We start from the raw sequence: 26,220 nt of genomic DNA on the forward strand, positions 1-26,220 counted from the left end.
CATAAGATACTGATAAAGGAAACTGGAGATGACATAAACAGATGGAAAGATACACCATGTTCATAGACCAGGAGAATCAATATCGTTAAAATGGCCAAACACCCTAAGGCCATCTATAGACTTGATGCAATGCCTATCAAAATACCAATAACATTTTTCACCAAACTAGAACAAAAAATTTTTAAATTTGTATGGAATCATGAAAGGCTCCAAACAGCCAAAACAAATCTTAAGTAGAGAAATGGAATTATCACATTCCCTAACCTGAGACTATACTACAAAGCTACAGCCATCAAAACAGTAGGGTTCTGGCACAAAAATAGACACATAGATCAATAAAACATAATAGAGAGCCCAGAAATAAACCCATGTGCTCCTGGTTAACTAATTTATGACAAAGGAGACACAAACATACAGTGGAGGAAAGACAGTCTCTTCAATAAGTAATGTTGGAAAGCTGGACAGTTACATGCAAAAGAATGAAGGTATAATATTTTCTGACACTATGCACAAAATAAACTCAACATGGATTAAAGACTGGAGTTCCCTCTGTGGCTCAGTGGGTTAAGGACCCAATGTTGTCTACATGAGAATGTGGGTTCTATCCCTGACTTCCTCAGTGGATTAAGGATTCTGCATTGCTGCAAACTGTGGGGTAGGCTCCAGCTGTGGCTCCAATTTGACCCCTGGCCCAGGAACATCCATTTGCCACTAGTGCAGCCATTAAAAAAAAAAAAAATGGATTAAAGACCTAAATGTAAGACTGGAAACCATAAAACTCTTAGATGAAAACATAGGCAGAACACTCTTTGACATAAATTACAGCAAAATTTTGGGGTGTCAGTCTCCTAAAGCAAAGGAAATAAAAGCAAAAATAAACCAATTAAACTTAAAAGCTTTTGCACAGCAATGGAAACCACAGACAAAATGAAAAGACAACCTACTGAAAGGGGAGAAATCTTTGCAAATGATGTGACCAAAAGGAATTAATATCCAAAAATATAAGTAGCTCATAAAACTCAGTATCAAAAAAACAGCCCAATCAAAAAAAAAATGATCAGAAGATCTGAATAGACATTTTTCCAAAGAAGACATATAGATAGACAACAGGCAAATGAAAAGATGCTCAACACTGCTAATTATCACAGAAAGGCAACTCAAACCTGCAATGACATATCACCTCACACCTGTCAGACAGGCTATCATCAAACGGACCACAAAGAACTCCTGCTGTGCCGCAGTGGATTAAGAATCTGACTGCAGTGGCATAGCTTGCAACTGCAGTTTGGTTTCAAACTCTGGCATGGGAACTTCCATATGCTACTGGTGCAGCCATTTGAATAAAGAAGAAAAAACAAAAAGACCACAAATAACAAATTTTGGGAGAAAACGGGACCCTGTACACTGTTGGTGGAAATGTTACTTGCTGAAGCTATCATGGAAAACAGAATGGAGGTTTCTGAAAAAAGTAAAAATAGAACTACCAACTACTCCAGCAATTCTACTTCTGAGTATGTATCTGAAGGAAATAAAAACAGTAATTTAAAAATAATAATGCACCCCAATGTTCACAGCAACATTATTTACAACAATCAAGACACGAAAAAACAACCTAAGTGTTCATCAATAGATGAATGGATAAAGAAGCTGTGGTACATATACTCAATGGAATACTACTCAGCCATGAAAAATAATAAAATTTATGATATGTGGAGTTCCCGTTGTGGCTCAGTGGTTAACAAACCCGACTAGCATCCATGAGGACCTGGGTTCAATCCCTGGCCTCACTCAGTGGGTTAAGGATCTGGCATTGCTGTAAGCTGAGGTGTAGGTTGCAGCCATGGCTCGGATCCTGTGTTGCTGTGGCTATGATGTAGGCTGGCAGCTACACCTCCAACTGGACCCCTAGCCTGGGAACCTCCATATGCGGTGGATGTGGCCCTAAAAAGACAAAAAAAAAAAGTTAAATAAAAATGATTCTATACTGTTTAAAAAAATTCACTATTTTGCAACAACATGGGTGGGCTTGGAGGGTATTACACTTAGTAAAATAAGTTAAGAGAAAGACAAACAGTGTATGCTCATTTATATGTGGAATCTAAAAAATAAGACAAATGAATACAATAAAACAGAAACAGGCTCAGATATAGAGAACACGCTATATAGGAGCAGCCCTAAAAATCTTAAAAAAAAAAAAAAGGAGATACCAATTATGATGTATAAAATTTGGTACAAGCATATACTGTACAGAAAAAATTTTTTTTGTACAGGCGCTGCACTGGGTCAGAGGGAGGAGAACACGGATAAGAGGTGAACACGAGCAGAAGGAGCCCCGAGCAGAAAGGTGGCCCAGAAGTGATGCTGGGAATGGAAGTGCCCAGGTGTTTAGAATGCTCGGGAATCTCCACACATACTCAGCCTTTCCCAGCACCGACGGTTTGGCACATTACGTCACCCCCTGTTTCTTGACCACAAAATGGAAACATAAGTCAAGGAAGCAGTAAAGCTGTCATTACTACCGAACCCAATTCCTCAGTAAGTGGCTCACCAAACAAAACGCTGGCCTTGGGGTGGGGCGTGTTATCAGTTTTCATAAAGCAATAATAAGCCTTTGCCTACTAACTATAAGTTTCTCATTAAACAACTATGAAATTCAGTGTGACACTTCACCAAAAATGACAAACGAAAGAGAAATGTCACCTTCCCACTGTGACACTGAGAGGCAGGTGGCCCCAGAGCAGCTTAAACAAAGGGAGATGTTGGTTAACAAGCCACCAGACAGGACACCTGACGAGACCGGAGACCCTGCTATTAGCCTGACGTGCCAGCAGGTCTCTGACATCCGCAACAAAGGAACACATCACTCTTTTTCCTCTGCTTTGCTACTCTTTTTTTTTTTTCACCATCAGAAAGCCAGAGTGGTACAGGCACGGCATGAGGGGTAGTGCAGGTGGTAGCAGGGGAAGTGGCTCAAAAGGCACATCACCAGGTTGCAGAAAGAGCACCAGACCAGGAGTCAGGATTTGCAAGTACAGTCATCACTCAGTGTCTACACAGGGGATTGCTTCCAAGACACCCTCAGGTACCGAAATCAGAGAAGGTGTGGTATTTGCACATAACCTACCTACATCCTCCCCCACACACTTTAAATCATCTCCAGATTACTTATAACACCTAATGCGATGGGACTACTTGTAAATACATTTTTTTTTTTTTTGTCTTTTTAGGGCCACACCAGGGTATGTGGAAGTTCCCTGGCTATGGTTCGAATCAGAGCTATAGCTGCTGGCCTATGCCCCAGCCCCAGCCACACCAGATCTGAGCCGTGTCTGCAAACTAAACCAATGCTGGATCCTTAACCCACTGAGCAAGGCCAGGGATTGAACCCGTGTCTTCATGGATATACAATTTAAACAGTTTTGAGTACGCAGCAAATTCAAGTTTTGCTTTTCGGAACTTTCTGGAATCTTGTTTCTTTTCCTTTTCAATATTTTGATCCACAGTTGGTTAAATCTGCAGATCTGCAACCCATGGATATGAGGGCTGACTGTACTAATTCTCCCTCTACTCTAACTAGTAGTATGACAAAATGCAAGTCAACCCTAAAGAAAGTTTGCCTTTGGATTTCTTATAAAAGTTAGGAACTAGAATTCAAACTGTGCTTCTCAAAACACTCGAGCTCTCAGCAAGCCACCTCAAAGTCCACTTCAGTAACAGGTGATTTGCCACAACCCTGCCCCCTCCACACCCCAAGAAAGCTGTCCTGCTTTTATTTTTAAGTTCCTGATTTCTTCTTTTAATATAACTTAGAGAAGCACAAAATGAAAAACTTAAGATTTAATGAGGTTATTGAGTTTCATTCTAATAACTGAATAATAAAAGATAACTCCTAAACGGCGGCATTTCAGAGCTATGTGACTCCACACTCTCGGAATGAGTCACAGACACGCTCGTGTTTCTGTACGTTTGGGGTGGACCCCCTTACCAAGACACCAGACCTGGCAAGGAAAACAAGAGTGTGACAGGTCATCACAGAAAAAAGGAAGCAGTCCTTAAATGATCAAGAGCCACAGGGCATTGTGTGCTGAATGAAGGTACTTTAAACGCTGAAGGGAACCAACTCAGGAGCTGCTTCCCAAGCTCATGATTTAAAGATGACAACCCCCCACCTTCCATCCTTGCCCCCGGTTCTCCCGGCACCACGAGGTGACTGTGGTCGCCGTTCTCCTGTGCATCTCTCTCCACACTCGGGACCCCCGTAAGCCCGCATCCCCCACTCCCAGCAGCAGGCCGTCTTTGGCTGCGCTCCTCCCCACAGCTGAAATTCAGCAGAAGCCACCTGCCGTCTTTCTTTTCCACACCGCACCTGCCGCCCCTCCTGTGTTTCCTACTCAGGGAGGGACACCCCCGCCAGAACTGCAAGGTCAGAAACTTAACCCGTGCATCTCCTTGAAGCAGCACCTTCAGGGAGTCAGCATCGAGCCTGCCATGAACCCCGAGTCCCCCGCCACCGCCCTCACCCACTGCCACTACCCTTGCCGAGCCTCACCCTCTCTCAGTGCCCGCTTCCCCTGCCTCCGTCCTGCCCCCGCTCCCACCCACTGTCCACATGAAGGAACCTTTCTGGACCGCAAAGCTGACCTTAGTGCTCCCCAGCCCCAAACACCCTGGACAGCGCCAAACCACCTTAACGGTGCCGTTACTCTTTTTCATTATTGGACCCTGCTCTTCCAGCCCCTTCTGATGACTCCCCAATTTCCACGCAGAGCCACTGTCTCCCTTGCATCCAGGTCCTTGTTCTAGGTACAAAGCACAAACAGTGCACTGTCTCTCTTGCCCACATCCTGCTTCTAACCCTCCTTCCCTGTTCCCCAACCTGGCTACTGCCCACTCACCCTCTGATCTCACCTTCAAGGTCACGTCCTTTAGAAATGTCTTTCCTTGCAGTTCCCATCATGGTGCAGCAGAAAGGAATCCGACTAGGAACCATGAGGTTGCGGGTTTGATCCCTGGCCTTGCTCAGTGGGTTAAGGATCCAACATTGCCGTGAGCTGCAGCATAGGTCACAGATGCGGCTCGGATCCTGCGTTGCTGTGGCTGTGGTGTAGGCCAGCGGCTGTAGCTCTGACTGGACCCCCAGCCTGGGAACCTCCATGTGCTGCAGGTGTGGGCCTAAAAAGAAAAAAAGCGTCTTCCCTGACTCCCAGCTCCAGTAAGTTGCTCTTCAGCTGTGTTTCTGTAACTCTCCTAATGTTTACCTATTAGTCTAAATTTAAATTGTCTATTACTTGTCTATATTTTCCAGTAGTTCATAAACTTTTTGAGAAGAAGAAATACAATTGGCCTCACTTTTTTTTTTCTTCTTTCTGCATTTTAGGCCGCACCTGCAGCATTTGAAAGTTCCCAGGCTAGGGACTGAATCAGAGCTGCAGCTGCTGGCCTACCCCACAGCCACAGCAACACCAGATCTGAGCGGCATCTGCGACCTACACCACAGCTCACGGCAACACGGAATCCTTAACCCACTGAGCGAGGCCAGGGATCAAACTCGAATCCTTGTGGACACTTGTCGAGGTCATTACTGCTGAGCCATGATGGGAAATCCCAAATACGAGGATTATAACCCAGGAAGAGCATCTCAGAACTGTTCTGCTAGAAGTCAAGACACCGTTGCTTAAGGTTTTGCGACACAGGACTCTACATCAAATGTTTTATTGACAGTTTACATAATCCAGATCTAAAGCGCATCGTAGTGGGTCATGGGACCCCTTGCAAGCTCAAGGAGGAACACTCTTTTTTAAGGCGTTGTCTTATTGATGCTAGAATGTTGCTCTTTACAGCGGAGCAGGCATTCCTGTCAGTGGAGGAGGTCAGATGGATGCATAACGAAGATGCACGGTGTCGGGGGAACCGAAGGGCAGAGAAGAATTGCTTCATGTTTAAATTTTTCTTGTCTTGCCATGAAATATGAATTTTATTTCACACCGAAAACAACTCAAATGTCAAAAAGGACAAACCGGGCTACAACCATACCATGAAATACTAGTCAGTAACAAAGATGAACTACTGATGTATCAACGACACGGATGAGTGTCAAAATAACTGTGCTGAGTAAAAAGGAGCCAGGGAAAAAGGTATATAGAATATGTATATGTGTATATATATATACATACACACACGCATATGTGCATGCACATACGTGTATATAGTATTCCATTTATATAAAATTCCAGAACATGTACACGCATCTGCAGTGCCAGAAAGCAGATGAATGATTATCTGGGGGTCAAAGGGGAATCATAAAAGGGCAGGAGCAGACTTTTAGTGCTGATGGGTGTGTTTTCTTTGCTGCAGTGCCAACTTCACGAGTGCATGCCTATGTCAGCCTTATCAAACTGCACTCTGTAAGCAGGGTCAACTTTGAGTATGTCACTCTGAGCTCATGGTGACTCCTGAAGAGCACACAGGAACCAGGGGTCCAGGGGTCAGGGAAAGAGACTGAGGTGTGGACTCCAGTCCATTCAAAATGATGGCTCAAAAAAAAAAAGAGTTCCCGTTGTGGCACAGCAGAAACCAATCCAACTAGGAACCACGAGGCTGCGGGCTCGATCCCTGGCCTTGCTCAGTGGGTTAAGGATCCCGAATTGCCATGAGCTATGGCCTAAGTCACAAATGTGGCTCGGATCCTATGTGGCTGTGGCTGTGGTGTAGGCTGGCAGCTGTAGCTCCGATTCGACCCCTAGGCCTGGGAACCTCCATATGCCACGGGTGCAGCCCTAAAAAGCAAAAAAAAAAAAAAAAAAAAAAAAAAAAGACGGCTTCAAGGAAAAGTCTCTAAAGGAAGGAAGCAGCACTTTAGAAGGCAACAAAGGATAAGAAATTACATCAACTGCAACAGCCACCCTTTTCACACCTTGTCCCCTGAAAAGTGCGTTGGACAACCAGGGTCGGCTTCTCCACTACAGGTCCCCTGAGGTTCACACGGATCCCTGCGCTCAATACAGAATGAAAACTGCAAACGAGCAAAGAGAAACCCGCAAGTGACACAGAGCTCTGTGCCTAAAGGAGGCCTTTTAAAAATCTTGAAGCTGAATAGTTCTTCTGATTTCACCATTTTCTCTGTCTTTTCATGGTTTCTGTATTTGAGGGTTTTTTTTTTTTAGGGCCACACCCATGGCATATGGAGGTTTCCCAGGCTAGGGTTAAATTGGAGCTGTAGCCGCCGGCCTATGCAACAGCCATGGGCGTGGGATCCTTAACCCACTGAGCAAGGCCAGGGATCGAACCCATGTCCTCATGGATGCTAGTCAGGTTTGCTAACCACTGAGCCAAGACAACGGGAACTGTGGTTTCTGTATTTTAAAGATGTGAGAAAGAAACTAGCGCCAGCACCCCCCCACCAACAAAGCTTACTGCCTTCATTAACGCGACCTTCCAATCCAACTGCCTTCATTACCGTAACTTTACTATTCCAGATACTTGCTCTGGAGTTAACTGCTCATCACAAGAACTTCTGAACGACTCCACCCTTTAACTGGAAGCACCAACAAGTTTCCTCCTAAGACTTTAAACCCTTGCCTGGTGGTTGCCAGCAATCCCAAACTGTCACACTGGGATTCTTATCCAATCCTCGTCACGGCCCAGCATTGAAAGACCTGCCTTAAATCAAACTTCCAATTCTCAATAAAATCCAACTTGCCCTTCCCCTCCAGGCTTTGCCAAAGCTCCGTGTGGAGGCGGGGTTCTTCCCCACCGCAGGACGCCAAAAACTCAACTTTGTCTTATTAACTGGCCGGGTGGTGATTCTTGGGAAGCCAGAATTCAAAAACTGCTTTTACAAATGGGACCTAATCAAACGTAAAAGTTTCTGCACAGTAAAGGAAACCCTAAACAACACAAAAAGACAACCCACAGAGTCGGAGAAAATCTTTGCAAATGAATGGACTGACAAGGGATTCATCTCCAAAATTTATAAACACCTTCTGCAGCTCCATACCAAAAAAACAAACAACCCCATCCAAAAACGGGCAGAAGATCTAAACAGATAGTTTTCCAAAGAATAAATACAGATGGACAAAAAACACATGAAAAGATGTTCAACATCACTCATTGTTAGAGAAATGCAAATCAAAACCACTATGAGGTACCACCTTACACCAGCCAGAATGGCCATCATCAAAAAGTCTACAAACAATAAGAGCTGGAGAGGGGGTGGAGAAAAAGGAACCCTAATACACTGTTGGTGGGATTGTAAATTGGTGCAACCACTGTGGAAAACAGTGTGGAGATGCCTCAGAAAACTAAACATAGAACTACCACTGGATCCAGCAACCCCACTCCTGGGCATCTACCCAGAGAAAACCACGACTCGCAAAGACACATGTACTCCAGTGTTCATTGCAGCACTATTTTCAATATCCAAGACATGGAAACAACCTAAATGTCTATTGACAGAGGAGTGGATCCAGAAGATGTGGTACATATACACAATGGAATATTACTCAGTCATTAAAAGGAACGAAATACCAGCATTTTTAGCAACATGGATGGACCTAGAAATTATCATGCTAAGTGAAGGCAGCCATACAATGAGACACCAACATCAAACGCTTTCACTGACATGTGGCATATGAAAAAAGGGCACAATGAACTTCTTTGCGGAACAGATACTGATTCATAGACTTTGAAAAACTTACGGTTTCCAAAGGAGACAGTTTGGGGGGTGGGGGGATGCGCTGGGGTTGTGGGATGGAAATCCCATAAAAGTGGGTTGTGATGATCACTGTACAAGTATAAATGTAATAAATTCATTGAGTAATTAAAAAAAATATTAAATGGAAAATTCTGGGGGGAAAAAAACGCTTTTAAATAAAATGAATATGCTGCAAATGGCAACATGGAAAATTATTTAGGTGATGATATTAGCTAACAATTGATCAAAAATTGAGGGAATATCAGCCTACATTTTATTGTGGAAGCCCAGATCTAAATATTCATATTTAGTGGACATATTTAGATGTAAAAAATATAGAAATACAGAAAATGTTCAGTACACCTGCCAGCGATACTAGGACAACGTATGGTGAAGTGTGCCAAAATGAAAAAGTTATGGAAACACACGTCTCAAAATTTAAAGTTTGTTTGAAAACTATTAGAGTATTTACGGAAGACCGTACACATCTTTCACAACACCTCTCAAACGAGGAAGGACAGAAGTTAACTGACCTCCAGATTGCTTCACTCTCAACTTCACAAGCCCAAATCTGTATCAAAGCAGCAGCCCCAAGTTCAAGCACGTGGGAGCCTTGGATGACAGCACACTGTTCCCTGCCCCACCCCTTGTGCCACGGCTGGTCACCCCCTTCTCTCCTACTTCCCGTCCATTCAGGTCTTTGCTTCACTTCCAATTGCTTAAACTCTCTCAATCCATCCAGAGCTTTAATAGCCACTTTGGGCTTCAGCCTCCTTCCCTGCTCACCGTAACTGTGGTCAGCCAGTTCAATCCTGTGCCCCAGCTCGCTCATTCCCCTGGCATCCTGGACCTGACATTCCTGGCTGCAAGGTGCCTTTCTTATTCTCTCAGCTATTAAACAGGGGCTATTCCTAACCCATACAGCTGAGGAGCAAATAAAGTAAGATGCAAAATTACTGTCCTCGCTACATGACTCCATGAGCATCAAACATTATGACGATTACTGCTACTGAGTAATTTGGTACACGACAAATTTGCGTGATTTTAGGTTCACATGAATCCTCACTGAGTTTGAGGATTCTGCTAGTTGCTTCTTGGTCAGCCTACATCACGCTCTCTAAAATGACATTCCAAAGGTAGCACAGTCAGAGACGGGCTCTAGTTCTACCTCTGCACCTGCTCAAGGTCATTTGGGGCAATAACACACACATTCTAGGGCAAATTTATTATTTTTAAAACACACACACATATGTGCATGTGTGAGTGTGGTTGAACTAAATTGTTTCCAAGATCCCTTGAAGCTCTGTGGTTCTGAGGCCCTACTTCAGCAAGAAAATTGAAAGCATCAGTCGAGCACTTCTATCTTCCCTCTTCTGCTTTTCAAAATGTCTCTGTATCTTCCCTGGATTCCTTCTTTCCTCGCCCTGAATACCGCAGTCATCTGTTCTCTGCACTCCATGTCTGCTTTGCTCTTTTTCTAGGGACTGCTTTCCCTCACCAGCATCTTCACCCGCAACTGACTTCTTTCTATAAGTATCATCTTCCCTTGATCCTCCAGCTGCTCTCCTGCTCTCCCTTCCCCTGGCCCTTCCTGAGAGTAACCACTGATATTTTACCTCTCACATTCCTCCACCTAAGACTTGGCTTCTGTATTCTAGGATCCTTTGCTAAATTCCATGCCCACTGCCTCCTCCTCGTTTCTAAATGCTAGTGATGGTCTCTCCTCTAAGCAATTCCTCCTCCTTTAGCTCCCAGGACCTCATGTTCTCGGTGCCTCCTCACATCTCCCGCCCTGCTCTAAACACGAGGCCCTCCCAGGGCTGCCTCCAATTCTCTCCCCTCTCTATCCTAATCGAAGGTCTCCAGGTCTGACCTTTCCTTTCAGTTCCCCCCCCCCACCTTGAAGCACCTCTCGATGTTAGAGAATGCCATACCTGCTCATCCCAAATCATCCACTTCACCCCTAACCTGCAAAAAATCTGCAAACCTGCCCGTTTTTGCTAGTCTCTTAAGTTGTGGATCAAAGTGCGTCTCCCAGCAGACTCGTCTTCTTTTTTCCCCCTGCCTTTTTGTCTTTTTGAGGGCCGCGCTGGTGGCATATGGAGGTTCCCAGGCTAGGGGTCCAATCGGAGCTACAGCTGCCAGCCTACACCACAGCAACACCAGATCCGAGCCATGTCTGCAACTTACACCACAGCTCAGGGCAACGCCGGATCCTTAACCCACTGAGCAAGGCCTGGGACCGAACTCACAACCTCATGGCTCCTAGTTGGATTCGTTTCTACTGTGCCGCGACGGGAACTCCTCCCAGACATCTTTTAGTTCCAAGCTCAACCCTCGTCTCCTCTTGAAAGCCTTTCCCATTGTCTCCACGTAATGTCCAGCTATGCCCTCTGTGCTAACAATAAGCCAGGTTCAAACTTGCAATAAATCTCATACACATCTCCTGGCCGGGGGAGGTGGGGGTCGCGTTATCTTTCAATAACTACGCCAGCATTTAGCAGCTGGGAACATGCTCCTGTAGGGAAGAGGCCTGTCTTCACGTCTAAGACTCTGGAGCACAGTCTTCTCTCAGTCGAAGTCTCCAGGTCCTGAACGATGAGAAGGTCAGTAACTGTTACAAAAGACTGCGAAGTGGCATGTACTGTAAGAGCAGAACACGCTTCCTCACCTCTTCTTTTACTGATTCCAGAAGGGTTTTGCCTTTACCGCACTTGAACGGAGAAGGCACTTACAAGCGTTTAAATAAACCAAATATTAGCCAGCCTCCGATGTGCAAACTGGATTTTATAATAGCCCTTGACCTGAAAATACAGGTGCATTCAAATATATACCCTGATAAGAAAGGACAGACAGGATAGAGTTCAATGACTCAAGGAACTTGCGATTAAACTCTGAAAGTAAGCCACATTTTGGACATAGTTTGAAAAATGCTCATCCTTGTCTAAAGAAATTGTAGCAGAACAGGTTACACATGGCAGTATCTACTCTCAGAAAACAAAATCCATCTGGGTAGGTATTAATGAAAACCAACAAGGCAGCATTATAAATAAGTAATCAAGCAGCGAGGTAACCCAGTCACAGATAGAGACAACAGTTCTAATGAGTCAAATCAAACCAGAGAAGTAGTTTCCATTTTTAATATATTAGGGTGTTAAGAAACAAATTAATTCAAAATTATTTTATGGATGGCTTCCTGGAACATGTTTTTTTTTCTTATTAAAAGCTTGGTACTTTCTCCCAGTTAAGGCAGTGAACATGGGGAAGCTGGTATTTCCTTGCTTCTAAACTATACCAGGGCTAAAACAAAACAAATCCCAACCTAATTAATTCTATTTTTGGTCTAGTTTCCAAGGCAGTTTTCACAAAAACTATTCTCAGCCCACTGTTTTTAGCTTTCTAACATCAACCCTCAGTAGCTGGAAACTGTTACACTTTGTGTAATTCCTTGACACAAATGTTCTATCACAGACTCATTTTATTCCACCTGCCTATCCAGGGTAGGAAAAAAAAAAAAAAAAAAAAAAAGGATCTGTCTTGCCATTGATTCTAAAGTTTCTTTCCTAAAATCACTATTAAATTTCTTATTTCATGTCATTGCGGGCTATGTTTCTTTATAACCTGGGTAACCTCAAGTTCCTCAAGTTGCAGGTGGAACCCTCCCTATATCAGAACCGTGAGTGAGTCTCAGCAATAGTACAAACCAGAAGAAAGGGAATCAGGAAACAGGTTCTAGTTCCAAAAGGCCATTGCCTTGACCTTGGGCAATCCACTTCGCTTCTGTAATTCAAACTGCAATACCTGCTTCCAAAAAGAATGCTTCTAGGCAGAGCTTAATTGCTTTGAGGTTCTCAAATAAAGTGGAATTTTATAAACAGAAGATTGTATAAAAACAAACAACTGTCTGGCCCAGTTTCCTAAACAGTCCAGTCTAAAAGGTCATAGAACTGCGTCCCCCGCCCCCAAACTCCTACTAACACCACCGTATTCCTGAATACGTTGAACGTTGACTCTCTTCTACCTTTAAAAAGAACAGTGGTATTACATCTACTTATCCTTCAGTGTGAAGCAAGGGTGATCTATAGAAACGGGAGTTTTAAAAGTCCTCATGAATTACCATGTCAGGTCAAGTGAAATTTACTGGGAGACAGAAGGGCACTATCTGCCATGGACTCAACAGAGAATTACAATTGGGTCACGCGCAGGAGAGTCTCAAACCTCCAAAATCTGTTTTAGCGAGAAAAAAAAAAGAGGAAACGAAAGTGCTGATGGAGTGCAAGCAGCCAAGCCTCCAGCGCCAGGATCCAGTGACATGTTAGGACTGAAGGTGCATGTCTTAAGTTTAGTCCCTGCTAACTTTGCTCCCCTACCGAGGGGAGGTGGGAGGTGGCAGCTACTAGAAAAGTACAGCTCTCAGGATGGCAGGTTCCATCCCGACTCTAGCGTCCGGCCCAGATCCCAGAGAGAGAGGGGCTGGGACAAGCAGAAACTGGAGTCAAGGTGGATTATTCGACTATCCTGGAAGCGGTTGTGATCATTCTGGGAAACGCGCCGTGGCTGGGGGCCGGGTACCATTCGTGAAAGGAGAAAATAAAAGTCAGCTGCGTGGGCTGCGCAGCCGGCGGCCTCACCTGACACCCATCCGCCGGGCCCCACCCTCGCTCCCAGGTGCCCGGGCCCCAACCAGGACCCAGCCTGGAAGTCGGCGTGCGCCTCTCGCGGCTCTACTTACTTTGTCACTGGTGCTCTCGGTTTCGTGGTCGCCGCCTGCTGCCTCTCCCTCGCGGGGTGGCGGCGCCACCGCTCCCCCGGGGCTGGGGCAGCCTCCCCGGTGCCTGAGCTCCCACATCTCCCGCTCCCGCGCGGCCGTGGCACTCGCCTCCGGAGTCCCGAAACCCGAGCTGCGCGCGGGGTCTCGCCGCCTGGCCACCCTGCCGCCCCGCAGCCGCGCACCCTACGTCCCGGAAAGCCGCGGCCACTAACCCGCCCCCACCGCGGACGCGCCACCGCCACGCGGGGTCACCCCCAAAACGGCATCAACGAGCGAACGCTCGAGGCCGCCGCCAGCGAACGCGGCTGCAGCCGCGGGCGAGGGGCGGGCGCAGGGGGCCGGCTCGGGGTGCAGGACAGGCGCGGGGCGCCCAGCCTGAGCGGAGAAGCCGGGGGCGCGGCGGAACTCGGCCGCCAGTTGCCAGGTGCGCGTCCCCACGCAGAGGCCCAGGTGGGAGGAGAAGAAGGGACGGGGAGGGAAGGAGGAAGCGTGACCCGCTTTCGCGCTCCGCCGGCCGCCCGCCGCCGGGGCCCTGCCCCTCCCCGCCCCGCCCCCGGACGCAGGAGTCGGCCGGTCCCCCCCGACACCTTCCTGCGGGGTCCTGCCTCCCGCAGCAGGTCACGCGCCGCAGGCCCCGCCCCGCCGGCCCCGCCCCTCTGCGCTGCACTGCGGTTCCCACCGCCCCGCCTCCATCGCGGGAGGGTGACGTCATGGGCCCCGACCCGAGGCTCCGCCCGGGTTTCTAGGAGCCCACAGGTGGTGGCTTTGAGAAAAGGTGGGAGCCCTGCGAGCGGAAGCTTAGGGGAGGAGCAGGGAGGCGGAGCAGGGACGAGGGATGAGCGACGAGCTCGGAGGTGAGGAGCGCGAACTTGCAGCGTGGACTCGTCGGCGAGCCCCTGGGAAGCTGGACGAACTACTCGAAGACGCCTGGTGCGTAGTGACAGCTCTCAGCACTACCCCTTCAATTGGCTCCCCCGCGGCATCAGGGCGCGTGGGGTGTTCCACGCTGTCTCGAAGCAGAAACTTGTCTGGCGGGACGGACTCGATGACTTCCTGGCACTCAGGTCCAGTGTCATCACCTTCAAAGGAGAAGATGTGTTTGCCTCCCTGGGCGTCCCCGGATGGGTTCAGCCAGTTTCAATCACACACCGAAACTCTCTAAGGATCGCGTGTAGTAAATCTCCCAAAATTCACTGCGTAGGGTTTGGAGAGGACCCTGAGGTGCGACGGGGTGCAGCTGCCAACCAGCTAATCTCTGAGCTGTCATGGACCTTGGGCTGCTAAAGCTGGACCAGGAAGGGCGCGAGAGCCGCAGTAATACCGTTCTAAATCCCTTTAGGCGGTGATTAGTTTTCTTAACGTGTTCGTACCACCTGGTCGTTACCGACAAGCTGATCAATGGGAGGAAGAAAGGAAACAGGCCGTGATACAAACAAGACAACGTTCAACGTTGTTTCTACAAGCAGCCTTACAGAAATAAATCCGCAATATAAATTTCTCAAGGTCATTACGGACACGTTGAAAATGAGTGACATTGTTGTGAAAATTTAATAACAAGCACAAACAAAACGCCAAAGTAGAATATGCACTGAAAAGCAGAGCACAAAGACATTTCACGTCATCAAACAAATCTTCAAAGTCCGGGTTCAGAGTGGGTCGCCATATTTTCAAAGGGATAGAGAGAAAACTCAGCCTTATGGGGAGAGTAACAAAAATAGACAAAAGATAGGAAAGCACGTCCTTTGAGCCACAGCCGTGGTGTGGTTTTTCCTAAGGAACGAAGACTGTGGGGTCACGAATCAGTTTGCTCTTCGGTTCTTTGGAGGACCACAGATGAAGGGCTGCCTGAGGTCAAAGAGGCTGCTGCCCGCAGTAGTGGAGTTTCCCACCTCTGGCTCCCTCCCTGCCCAGCGAAAAGGGGCATTAGAAGCTCTCCACTGGGGAGTTCCTGCTGTGGCTCAGGGGGTCACAAACCCGACTAGCATCTATGAGGATGTGGGTTCGATCCCTGTTGCCTTGAGCTGTGATGTTGGTCACAGACACGGCTTGGACCCCATGTTGCTGTGGCTGTGGTGTAGGCCAGCAGCTGCAGCTCTGATTTGACCCCTAGCCTGGGAACCTCCATGTGCCACAGGTTCAGCCCTCAAAGAGAAAAAAAAAAAAAAAAAAGGGAAGTGCTCCCCTGGTCCATTCTACCTTTCCTGAGGGTTAAGATGCCTGAGTTCTAGTTCCACCAATGGCACGAATTGGCTGTGTGGCCTTGGGTAAGTCATTATGCCTCAGTGTCGCCGACTATAAAATGGATAGTAAGGAGGGCTGTCTCTGGGGTCCCTTCCAGTTTACACGGGATTCTGCAGCTAAAGCCTTCCTTTTTCCAAATCCGGTCCTTCCTTTCTCCCACGCCTGAAAACAAAACCAACCAAACGGAAGGGACCTGGCATCGCATGCATGGCCCTAGAACGGTTGCCCCCAACCCCTTCCCTTTGTCAACCCAAGAGCTCCATTGACTTTCTTCTCCCTTTGCTGCAGGAGAAAAAAAAAAAAAAAAAAAGGTAGTGAGAGAAGTAGAAGGAGGGAACAACAGAGGCCAAGAGTGAGTGCCAGAAGGAGCAGTGTTCCCAGCCCCGGGAACCGCGGGACCGAGCGACAGACCGCCAAACAGAGTGGTTTGCTCCTTCGCCTCTCCTTTCCTTAAGCTCTGCCTCCTTCCTCTCTTTCATTTCTCTGTCTTCATTTTAGTCATTGCCGCTTGTCAAGTGATTGCCCCGAACCCAGACAGCAGGAACCGCTCTGTAAACGTCTTCACAATCCAATCCCTGCCACAGCAGTGGCCCCTGGCCCCCAGCCTCATGCAGCCAACACTTTTGTTGAAGAAACGGATGAAGAAGTGAATGGATGGCAGAGGTAGAGCATAAACAGGGAAAGAGATGCAGTATTTGCATTTTCTTTTTAATAAAAAGGCCTGTATTAGCCTTAGAAAGGTACTCATGTGGCTTCATTTTCCTCTTTGAAGAAAAGAAAGATGGATTTTAATATATATTGAAAGGAGGTTCTACTAATGACTGGCTGGGACATTTTACTTAAGGTGTGTTATAACATCGCCAAGCATAACTGGCCTTGATGGCTCTATGGGCGCAGACTTCCTCAATGACTTTTTTCCTTTCTGTTTCAATTTTCTTCATTGAGGGAGCTTACATTCTCAAAGTTTATTACATTTGTGTTCGAGGACACAAAATCTGGCATGCAGGAGTTTCTAAGTCCTGTCCTATTAGGTTTATGAAAATTTAATCTGCTGAAGGGCATTGTGTAAACTCCAAGAACACGTACAGGCTGATCGCAGGAGACACTCGGCCAGCATTTCTTAGTAGATTTATAGATTTTCTACTTTAGTGAAATTGAAGTGATTTATGACTCTTAGTGAAGCATTTGCTAGAGGGCAAAGAGAGAGTGCTAAGAGTACTATTTATGTGATCTTTATTTTAGTTGGATTTTTTTTTTCACCACCTCTTTTGCTCAAAGACAGAGGGACTTTGCCCAAAGTATTAAGGGTACGAGATGGAGAGACCCCCCCCCCATCCCTGTCTTCCCTGAGGCCCCTCCGAATGTTCCCAGACTGATAAACCTTCCCATCTCGCGTGGGAATTTGAGCTGCTCTCCACATCAGAGGCTCAAAGGCGCCAGGCTGGAATGTCCCCACTTGCCAGGGGAAGAAGACACCCTCCCCAGCCAAGTGTTTCCCGTAGCTCAGACACCTGCGCTGTAGCTTTTGTCACTGGACCTGTCTTTCTCTGCTGCCCTCCGTCAGTTCAGTCTGTAAGTCAGGGATAGGAGTTTATGATTTAGGCCAACCAGAGCAACATTTGGTGGTAAATTACTGAAGGACGATGGATGTTTACATTCTTATTTTCAATGAAACGGCACAGGAAAACAATGGTGCCCCATCCATTGCCTCTGACTGAAGAGCAGATCCAAGTGCAGCCGTGGAGTTAGAAGCACGGTTTTATATACGCCCAACTCTGGGTTCAAGTCATCGCTCTGCCATCTTTAGCTGTGACCCGGGTACCATTATGGGACATTTCAGCACACCCAGCCGAAGGTACATCCTGACATGCCCAAAGTTTAAGTGATAGTTGTTAACGTAACACTTTATAAAGCACTTCCACACACATTATTGATTCTATTGAACAACCACTGAAGTAGACAGGACAAATGTTATTTTATTTTTTTTAGGGCTGCACCTGAGGCATATGGAAGTTCCCAGGCTAGGGGTTGAATCAGAACTACAGTGGGCAGCCTATGCCACAGACACAGCAATGCTGGATCCTTAACCCACTGAGCGAGGCCAGGGATGAAACTCACATCCTCATGGATACTAGTCAGGTTCACTTCCACTGAGCCACAGCGGGAACTCCATTATTTCTAGTGTACAAGGGAAAACCCCCCTGAGGTTCCGAATATAAACTATCAAGGTTTACCGAGGAAATTTGGAGTTGGAACCTAGGTGTGTGTACTTCAAATTTTGCCAGCTCCACTGTGTACTGCAAGTGAAGTAGCAGCAGAAACAAGTAACTTGTAGCAATTAAGCCCAGGAATGCGACGGCCAACCTGCCCAAGTTCAAGTCCTAGCTCTGCCACCTACTGGTCTGTGCCATCAGTCAAGTAACTTCTCTGTGCCTCAGGGTCCCGATATGTGAGGATAAGGGTGAAATATTTTCCTCCTAGAATTCTTATGAAGATTAAATTGGTTAATACACATGAAGTACTTAGAACAGTGCCTGGTCCTAGTTAAGCATTATATAGGTGTTACCTAGTGTTATCATTTATATTGTTAGAAGCCGCATTTCTCAAGAGCAATATTCAACTTCTAAATTCGCGAAACTGCAACACCCCAGAAGAGACCTTGAACTAAAAAGGGATATGAAGACAGTGCTTTGGAAAGGTGGGTAGAAATTATAAAATGGGGTAAGGCAACTCTGCAAATAAGTCCAAAGAAACCATTAGTCTATCAAATTAATTAAGTTTTGCTTTATCCTTCAGCAGTAATAAGATTAACGAAATAGGCATTTTCTATTAACTGGAATAAATTACTGCTATGTGGCTTGCATATGTGTGATGACTGAAGAATCCCTTCCATTTCCAGCTTCTCCTAAATTACTACGAAATTCTCCTGAATTACTACTGAATCACGGTAACTCTGAGCAAGTTATATTTTGGCAATTTAATTCCTTTTTAAAATAGGCAGTATATGGAGTTCCCGTGGTGGCGCAGTGGAAACAAATCCAACTAGGAACCATGAGGTTATGGATTCGATCCCTGGCCTTGCTCAGTGGGTTAAGGATCCAGCGTTGCCATGAGCTGTGGTGTAGGTTGAAGATGCGGCTTGGATCTGGCGTTGCTGTGGCTGTGGCGTAGACCAGTGGCTACAGCTCCAATTGGACCCCTAGCCTGGGAACTTCCATATGCCGCAGGTGTGGCCCTATAAAGACAAAAAAAAAAAAAAAAAAAAAAGGCAGTATATTCCTTCTATAACTTTGTAAATTATATTCCAAAAGAATGGGTATATGTGTGCTTTTGATACTGCATGGTTCAACTTTTTTTAATGTTGACTAAGGCTGGATTTCTATCTTTTTGGAAATGGACATTTAGAGAAGTGGAAGGGATTGGTAACCATCCTTAGAAGGGCCAAATCACTGATTTGCTTTAAATTATATCAATTGTCTCTGTTCAACAAATTGCTGAAATCTGGACGTATCTGGGAGCGGCCCTAGAAAAGGCAAAAAGACAAAAAAAAGAAAAAGAAAAAGAAAAAAAAGTATAGCACTTTAAAGACTGTTGTTGGTTGGGAAGATCACATATCTTGGCTATTTCCAGATTGTCCCAATTATATGTTTTTTGTTTTATTTTTTCAGTAAAGGGTATTCACGTTTTTAAAATCTAAAAGATGTTTCCATGTCTTTATAGTCTTATAGCATAAAACAAAAGCAAAAGATGCTTTTTGCTAGACTATATGAAGCTGAATTTTTAATTTGGAAAATATTATCAGAAGGCATGTTTAAAAGATTTCATTAGTGAATCTATTTTATTCTTGCATATTACAAAAGATTTCATTAGTGAATCTATTTTATTCTTGCATATTACAAAAGATTTTAAAATTATGTGTACTTCTAGTAATACCTATCGTCTGTTACCCCTCTTTTCTCACAGTTGGACTTACAAAAAAGTAATTATATTTTAAGAGATTTAATTGATTTGCTTCCCCAATTAATACTACTCTCCTAAATGATTATGGAGATTAAAGCAATCTCATCCATCCTCTAGGCTCAGCAATAATTTATGCCTTAATTATTTAGGCTCTGATGCATTTTCTTGTGTTTAACTGGGACGGGTGGAGGTATGAGACTGGGAAGGAGCTGTTGATGCTCCTGTGCCTCCCTGCAGCTAGAAAGAAGTCTATTAGAGTATCTTTAGATGGACTGGGGCCGGGGGGGGGGGGAGGGGGGGGGGACTAATACTGCAGTGTATGTTTTTGGTTTTGTCAGCAAGGTTGGCTTCGGCAACATACCACTCAAAACTGTAAATATGGAACTGTTTAGGGAACAGTTGCCAAAAAGACTTAGTACCTAGTTCTGCCAAGTTATTTCCAGTATATATGTGAGGAGAAATTAGTGGTGCAAGGAAAACATTTTATGCAAGGACATTCAAGTTTTTCTAAGGCAAAACTTTCGACTATCTTGATTGCAAAGCAAATTGAGACAACCTTGTCAGCTGGCAGTCTGGTTGAGGCTGTGTGAATACTCTCAGTCTGCATCGAGGACGATGAAAGAAATGACTCACAACTATGCCGCCACCGACATGTATTAGGAAAGAGGTTTCTAAGTGTTTCAAAACACCAAGGAAACCGATGATTGCTAACACAGCAGTGTTAGGAAAATGGACAAAGTTTCAGAAATGAGCAAAAGCGTTCCTGGCTGTCCCCGCAGTGGGCATTCGGCGTTACCTGGCAGTCCTGCCAGGGATGACCTGACACCAAAGATGGATGCATCTTGGCTGTTGCCTTCGTCAGCTCAAGGTGCCATAACAGAAATGCCATAGACCAGACGACTTGTTGACAACAGCAATTTCTCTCTTACAGTTGTGCAGGCTGGAAGTCCGAGGTCAGGGTGTCAGGATGGTTGAGTTAGTGTGAGGCCCTCTTTCAGTGGTCTACACCTGACTTCTCCCTGTCTTCCCACATAGTAGAGAGGAGAGAGAGGAAACCAGCTTTCTCCTGACTTTTTTTTTTTGGCTGCTCCCTTGGTATGCAGAAGTTCCTGGGCCCGGGATCAAACCTACTCCATGGCTTAACCTGCTGAGCCACCAGGGAACGCCTTTCATGACTCTCACAAGGTCACTAATCCAATGCGTGAGGACTCCACCCTTATGACTGACCTCTTCTCATCCTAATTACCTCCCAAAGGCCTCACCTCCTAATACTCTCACACTGGGGAGGAAGGTTTCAACATATGAATCTGTGGGGGAGGGGGGATGCAAATATTGACTCTGTGGCAATTGTCTTTGATCAGTTGGGCTATTTGAAAACTCTGTAGGGATAAAAGTTAATTCTTCGCAAACTGAGAATCATGCACATGGTTCTTCGTGGCAGTGCAGGTGAATTCTGTCTGATAGAGAACATGAATCATTTAAAGACAAAATCCCATTTGTTTTTTTGTTGCTGTTTTTCTTTTTGTCTTTCTAGGGCCGCACCCGTGGCATATGGAGGTTCCCAGGCTAGGGGTCTAATCAGAGCTGTAGCTGCCAGCCTACACCACAGCCACAGCAACGCCAGATCCGAGCTGCGTCTGTGACCCACACCACAGCTCACAGCAATGTCGGATCCTTAACCCACCGAGCAAGGCCGGGGACCGAACCCATGTCGTCATGGATACTAGACAGATTTGTTACCGCTGAGCCACAATGGGAACTCCTATGCAGTACAGTTTAGCTCTGTCTCAGTTGTGCTTCCTGCTCCTACTATCTCAAATATGCAAAAGCCTTTATCCTGAAGATGAAAGTCAAAAGATACTACAATTACCAACCAATATCAATGCTCCTGGGAAGAGTGGTTGGAGTGTGCATGGGGCAGGAGGGTAATTTGAAATAACAGTTTTGTCTTCCTATCAGATGTGTCTTCGTAAGTTAGTTTTGGTTTTGTTTCTCAGGGATTCTTTCCTTCCTTCCTTCCTTCCTTCCTTCCTTCCTTCCTTCCTTCCTTCCTTTCTTTCTTTCTTTCTTTCTTTCTTTCTTTCTTTCTTTCTTTCTTTCCTTCCTTCCTTCCTTCCTTCCTTCCTTCCTTCCTTTCTTTCATCTTTTTGCCTTTTCTAGGGCTGCTCCCATGGCATATGGAGGTTCCCAGGCTAGGGGTCTAATCGGAGCTGTAGCTGCCGGCCTACACCACAGCCACAGCAACGCCAGATCCGAGCTGCATCTGTGACCCACACCACAGCTCGCAGCAACGCCAGATCCTTAACCCACTGAACGAGGCTAGGGCTTGAAACCACAACCTCACGGTTCCTAGTCGGATTTGTTAACCACTGCACCACGATGGGAACTCCTACTTCTCTTTTCTTGGTATTTGGTTGATAGCTTAGTGCTTTGGTGATTGACCGGACACGAAGGATGTTAGAAATGGACATGTCAAGGATGCCTACAAGGTCTGGACACTGGGGACGACGAGAGAATGACTGTGTTTGCCAAAAGCAAGAACTCGGAAAAAGCTTCTTCCCCACCCCAGTGGAAATTAGCAGCGGGTGGGAGCTGAGAATTTTATTTTGGACATGCATGTTTTGCGATGATAGTAATTCTCTGGAGTAAAATGTTGCGCTAGTGCAAGTTGCATAAGACTGTGGTGTAAGTGGAGGAATAAAGACTGACGATAAAAGACTTGGGAATTGCCAGCATGGAGGTGGGGGCTGGAGCAGAGAGACTGGAGAGGTGACCCCCCCCCCCCCCAGAATGTGTACAGGCGTTCCTGCTATGGCTTATGGGGTTAAGGATCTGAAGGTGTCTCTGGGAGGATTAGGTTCAAGCCCTGGCCTTGCTCAGTGGGTTAAGGATCCAGCGTTGCCGTGAGCTGTGGTGTAGGTCACAGATGTGGCTCAGATCTAGTGTTGCTGTGGCTGTGGCATAGGCCGGAAACTTCCATGTGCCATAGGTGTGGCTGTAAACAAATAAAAATAAAAAATGTGTGCAAAAGGCTGAGTGAGTAAGGCAGGGCAAAGGTAGAGAATCCAGAGCAACAGCAAACAAAGGATGGAGAGGTAAGAAAGAATCAGAATGTTCCAGCACTAAGGAAGCCAAACAAGAAAAGCATTCAACAACAATAGCTAACATTTATGAGCTTTTAATAATGGCATGCATTATTTCAGTTGAAATCCTCAATAACCATATGATTGAAGTACTGTTATCATACCTCTTCTCACTAATGAGAAAGTGACTTACAAAGCTTATATAATTTGTCTGAAGTCACAGAGCTGGTGATCAAATCAAGAGTAAGCAGACCCTAAAAATCCAAGTTCTTACCCACTACTCTGTAGGATATAGTTGAGAATTCAAGAGTTTCCATGTTAATTTTTTGGGGGGGGGAGGGGGATCTTGTTTAGGGCCACTCCCACAGCATATGGAAGTTCCCAGGCTCAGGATTAAATCAGAGCTACCGCTGCTGGCTTACACCACAGCCGGAGCAACCCCAGATCTGAGCCCTTCTGCAACCTACCCCACAGCTCACGACAGTGCCAGATCCTTAACCCATTAATGGAGGCCAGGGATTGAGCCTGCATCCTCAGGGATACCAGTCAGGTTCATTTTTGCTGAGCCACAAGAGGAACTCCCTCCGTGTTAATTCTTTAGCCAGGCTCTGCTACATGTATTTATATATTTATTGAATTCTCACACACTCATATCTGCTGTCCTCAAATAAAGTATAGAGGTGTGTTACATAATTCACCCCAAACCACATAGTTTTTCAGTAATGGAGTTGGGCTTTGAACTCAAGTCTGTTCCAGAGTTTATACCAAAAAAAAATAAGGTTAAGAGGTGGGGGAAGAGCTATTATTCCACTTAAGCAGTTAAAACCCACCAAGGCATTTCTCACTTTGCAAATATGTTCTATGGGACAAAACTTTGAAAGCCCCTGTCTTAACCTGTGTCAGCTGGCTCTTGTACTCCCTCTCTCTCTGCACTGCATCCTCCTTGTAGCTCAGCCTCTCAGAAAACCCTAACATATTATCCATGTCATGGTGTCCCACTGCCTTTTCGCCTTTCTGTTCTTTTCAGCTTTTGCAGAAGTTTCTGAAGGGCCCTATAGCCTCAATTGAGCAGATTTTAGTTGTAAGAAGCTAAGAGCTGACTGCCCTAATGTGGCAAAAATGCCAATTATGTAGTAGGTATTATTTTCTTTTTTTTTTCCTCTCTGATCAAAACCAGGACAAATATTAAATATTCTCCACCACCTCTTGGACTAGTATTCTGTCCTCTCATTACCCATGAGTGGATAGAGAGCAGAGGTTAAAATGAAATTTTATGTGCTTATTACGAGTGGAAGGTAGGGTGGCCAGATTTAGAGAATAAAATTACAGGATGCCCATTTGAATTTGAAATTCAGGTAAACAACAAATACATTTTTATATATGTATGTCCCATGCAGTATTTGGAACCTACTTATTGTAAAAATAAGTATTCGCTATAGATTTGCAATTGAAACTTAATTAGGCATCCTGTATTTTTGGGGGCAACTCTACCAGACTGTGAATGGACATCATCTTTTATGGACTTGGCATTACAAATGAATTCAACCCAGTAACTCATGGTGCAAAATGAGAAATGGTTCAGAACGTTGCCTCCGAGACTCTGTCGCATTTGAACTCACCTGGAGATATTTACAAAGTGCCTCCTGAAGGCTCTGACGCTCTGGGCAAGGACGCTCATGTTGCCCAGGCAAAGGAGCATGGAGATATGGTTAACACAGAATGAACTTTGATTCGTGCTGTCATTTGGGTCTGAGTCACTCGTGGCTATCTGGTTTCGCAGTGAATTTGAGCATTCACTGGCTAAATCTATCTAATTGAACATTCTGCAGTTTTCACATGTATGCACCTCAAGAAACTATTTGAAATCCCTCCAAAGCCTCTCCTTTTTAGTTTTAAATATCTGGTTTAAGTCTTGAGGTAACCTAATTATCTATTGGGTTACCCACTTTCTCACTTTCTATATATTCTACTAAGTCCGGGCCCTTTTTCTGGTTGATGAAATTGTTACATCTGTCTAAGGACAAACAAAAGTGACTGGAGAGGATCGCGGCAGAGCAAAAGACCCTGAGCTCACCTCCTCTCAGAGGCACACCAAAATTACACTTCTTCTTTTTTTTTTTTTTTTTTTTTTGGTCTTTTTGCTATTTCTTGGGCCGCTCCCGTGGCATATGGAGGTTCCCAGGCTAGGGGTTGAATCGGAGCTGTAGCCACCAGCCTACGCCAGAGCCACAGCAATGCGGGATCTGAGCCGCATCTGCAACCTACACCACAGCTCACGGCAACGCCGGATCGTTAACCCACTGAGCAAGGGCAGGGACCGAACCCACAACCTCATGGTTCCTAGTCGGAGTCGTTAACCACTGCGCCACGACGGGAACTCCCAATTACACTTCTTTACATAAAGATCGTTAATGAAAAAGACCAAAAGCTACCAGAAAAGATTATCTACATGTAAAGCTATAGAGGAGGAAACACAAGACAGGTAGGCGGGGTGGAGTCAGGGTGGAGCCGAGTCCCATACTGCCGGCGGGGGGCGGGGGGGGGGGGCACAAACAGAGGAGAAGTCACAACTGCAGAGATTCTCTCCAAGGGGTGAGGCATGCTAGCCCCACATCAAGTTCCCCAAGCTGAGGGTCCTGCAAGTGAGCGGACGAGCCCCAGAATATGTCGCTCTGAAGGCCAGTGGGCTAACATTCAGGCGAGTCAGAGGGCTGTGGGAAAGAGAAGCTCCATTCTTGAAGGCTACACACAACATCTCCCGTGCTCTAGGACCCAGGGCAGAAGCAGTAATTAGAAAAGAGCCTGGGTCAGACCACCCTGCTGATCTCAGCAAGTCGCCTAGAGAGGCAGGAAGTAACTGGAGCTCACCTCGGGGACAAGTACACTGGTAGCAGCCACTTGGAGGAGCTCATTCTACCCTGTGGGGCTTGCTGCTGGCAAGAGGCACTCTGGAATCCTTCCTTTAGCTTATTGATCTTGGGAACCAGCCCTGCACTCCCACCCACCAGCTTGTAGGCACTGGGACAGTCCTGGGATGCCTCAGGCCAAGAAGCTAACTAGGCGAGTGCAAAGCTCTCTCCCCACCCCCCAGAAAACAGACTGCCATAAATTTCCCTGAGCCCATAGCTGACCCTGGACATAGCCCCCCACCAGAGGGTCTAGGACCTGGCCCCACACACTAATGCATAGGCACTAGACCCAGGATCCCCAAGGCCCTGCAGCTAGAGACCCTGTGACCCAGCTCCACCCACCAGTGGGCAGGTATCTGCTCCCAGGTACCAAGTCCGAACCACCGCCAAGCATGTTCTAGCCTCATGACCAGCCTAACCCATAATAGGCAGACAGACACCAGCCCCAGAACAACAGCCCTACCATGTGCAGACCAGCCCACCAACCAGCAAGCTAACATAAGTTTCAAGACACCCTGGACCCTGCACCCAGGAACTGGCACCACCCACCAGTGCTCCAACACC

At 46.1% G+C, this 26,220-nt stretch overlaps 1 protein-coding gene across 2 annotated transcripts in view; it reads right to left on the reverse strand.

The window, feature by feature from the left end:
• Positions 1-14,493, reverse strand: part of CDS1 (CDP-diacylglycerol synthase 1) — an 81,651-nt gene extending 67,158 nt beyond the window's left edge. The window contains exon 1 of one of the 2 annotated variants that reach the window (XM_084971086.1): positions 13,425-14,111. Coding sequence is in view for 1 of the 2 variants with exons in the window: in NM_001044534.1 (NP_001037999.1) it covers positions 13,425-13,541 (117 nt within the window). In the remaining variant the exon portion in view is untranslated. 2 annotated transcript variants of the gene reach the window in all.
• Between the last annotated feature and the right edge of the window lie 11,727 nt (positions 14,494-26,220).

The sequence above is a fragment of the Sus scrofa genome, chromosome 8, assembly GCF_054392235.1.
Source record: "Sus scrofa isolate SSC_HxYL_T2T_F1_AM1 chromosome 8, Sscrofa_HxYL_maternal_Yorkshire_Landrace_v2.0, whole genome shotgun sequence".
NCBI lineage: Eukaryota > Metazoa > Chordata > Mammalia > Artiodactyla > Suidae > Sus > Sus scrofa.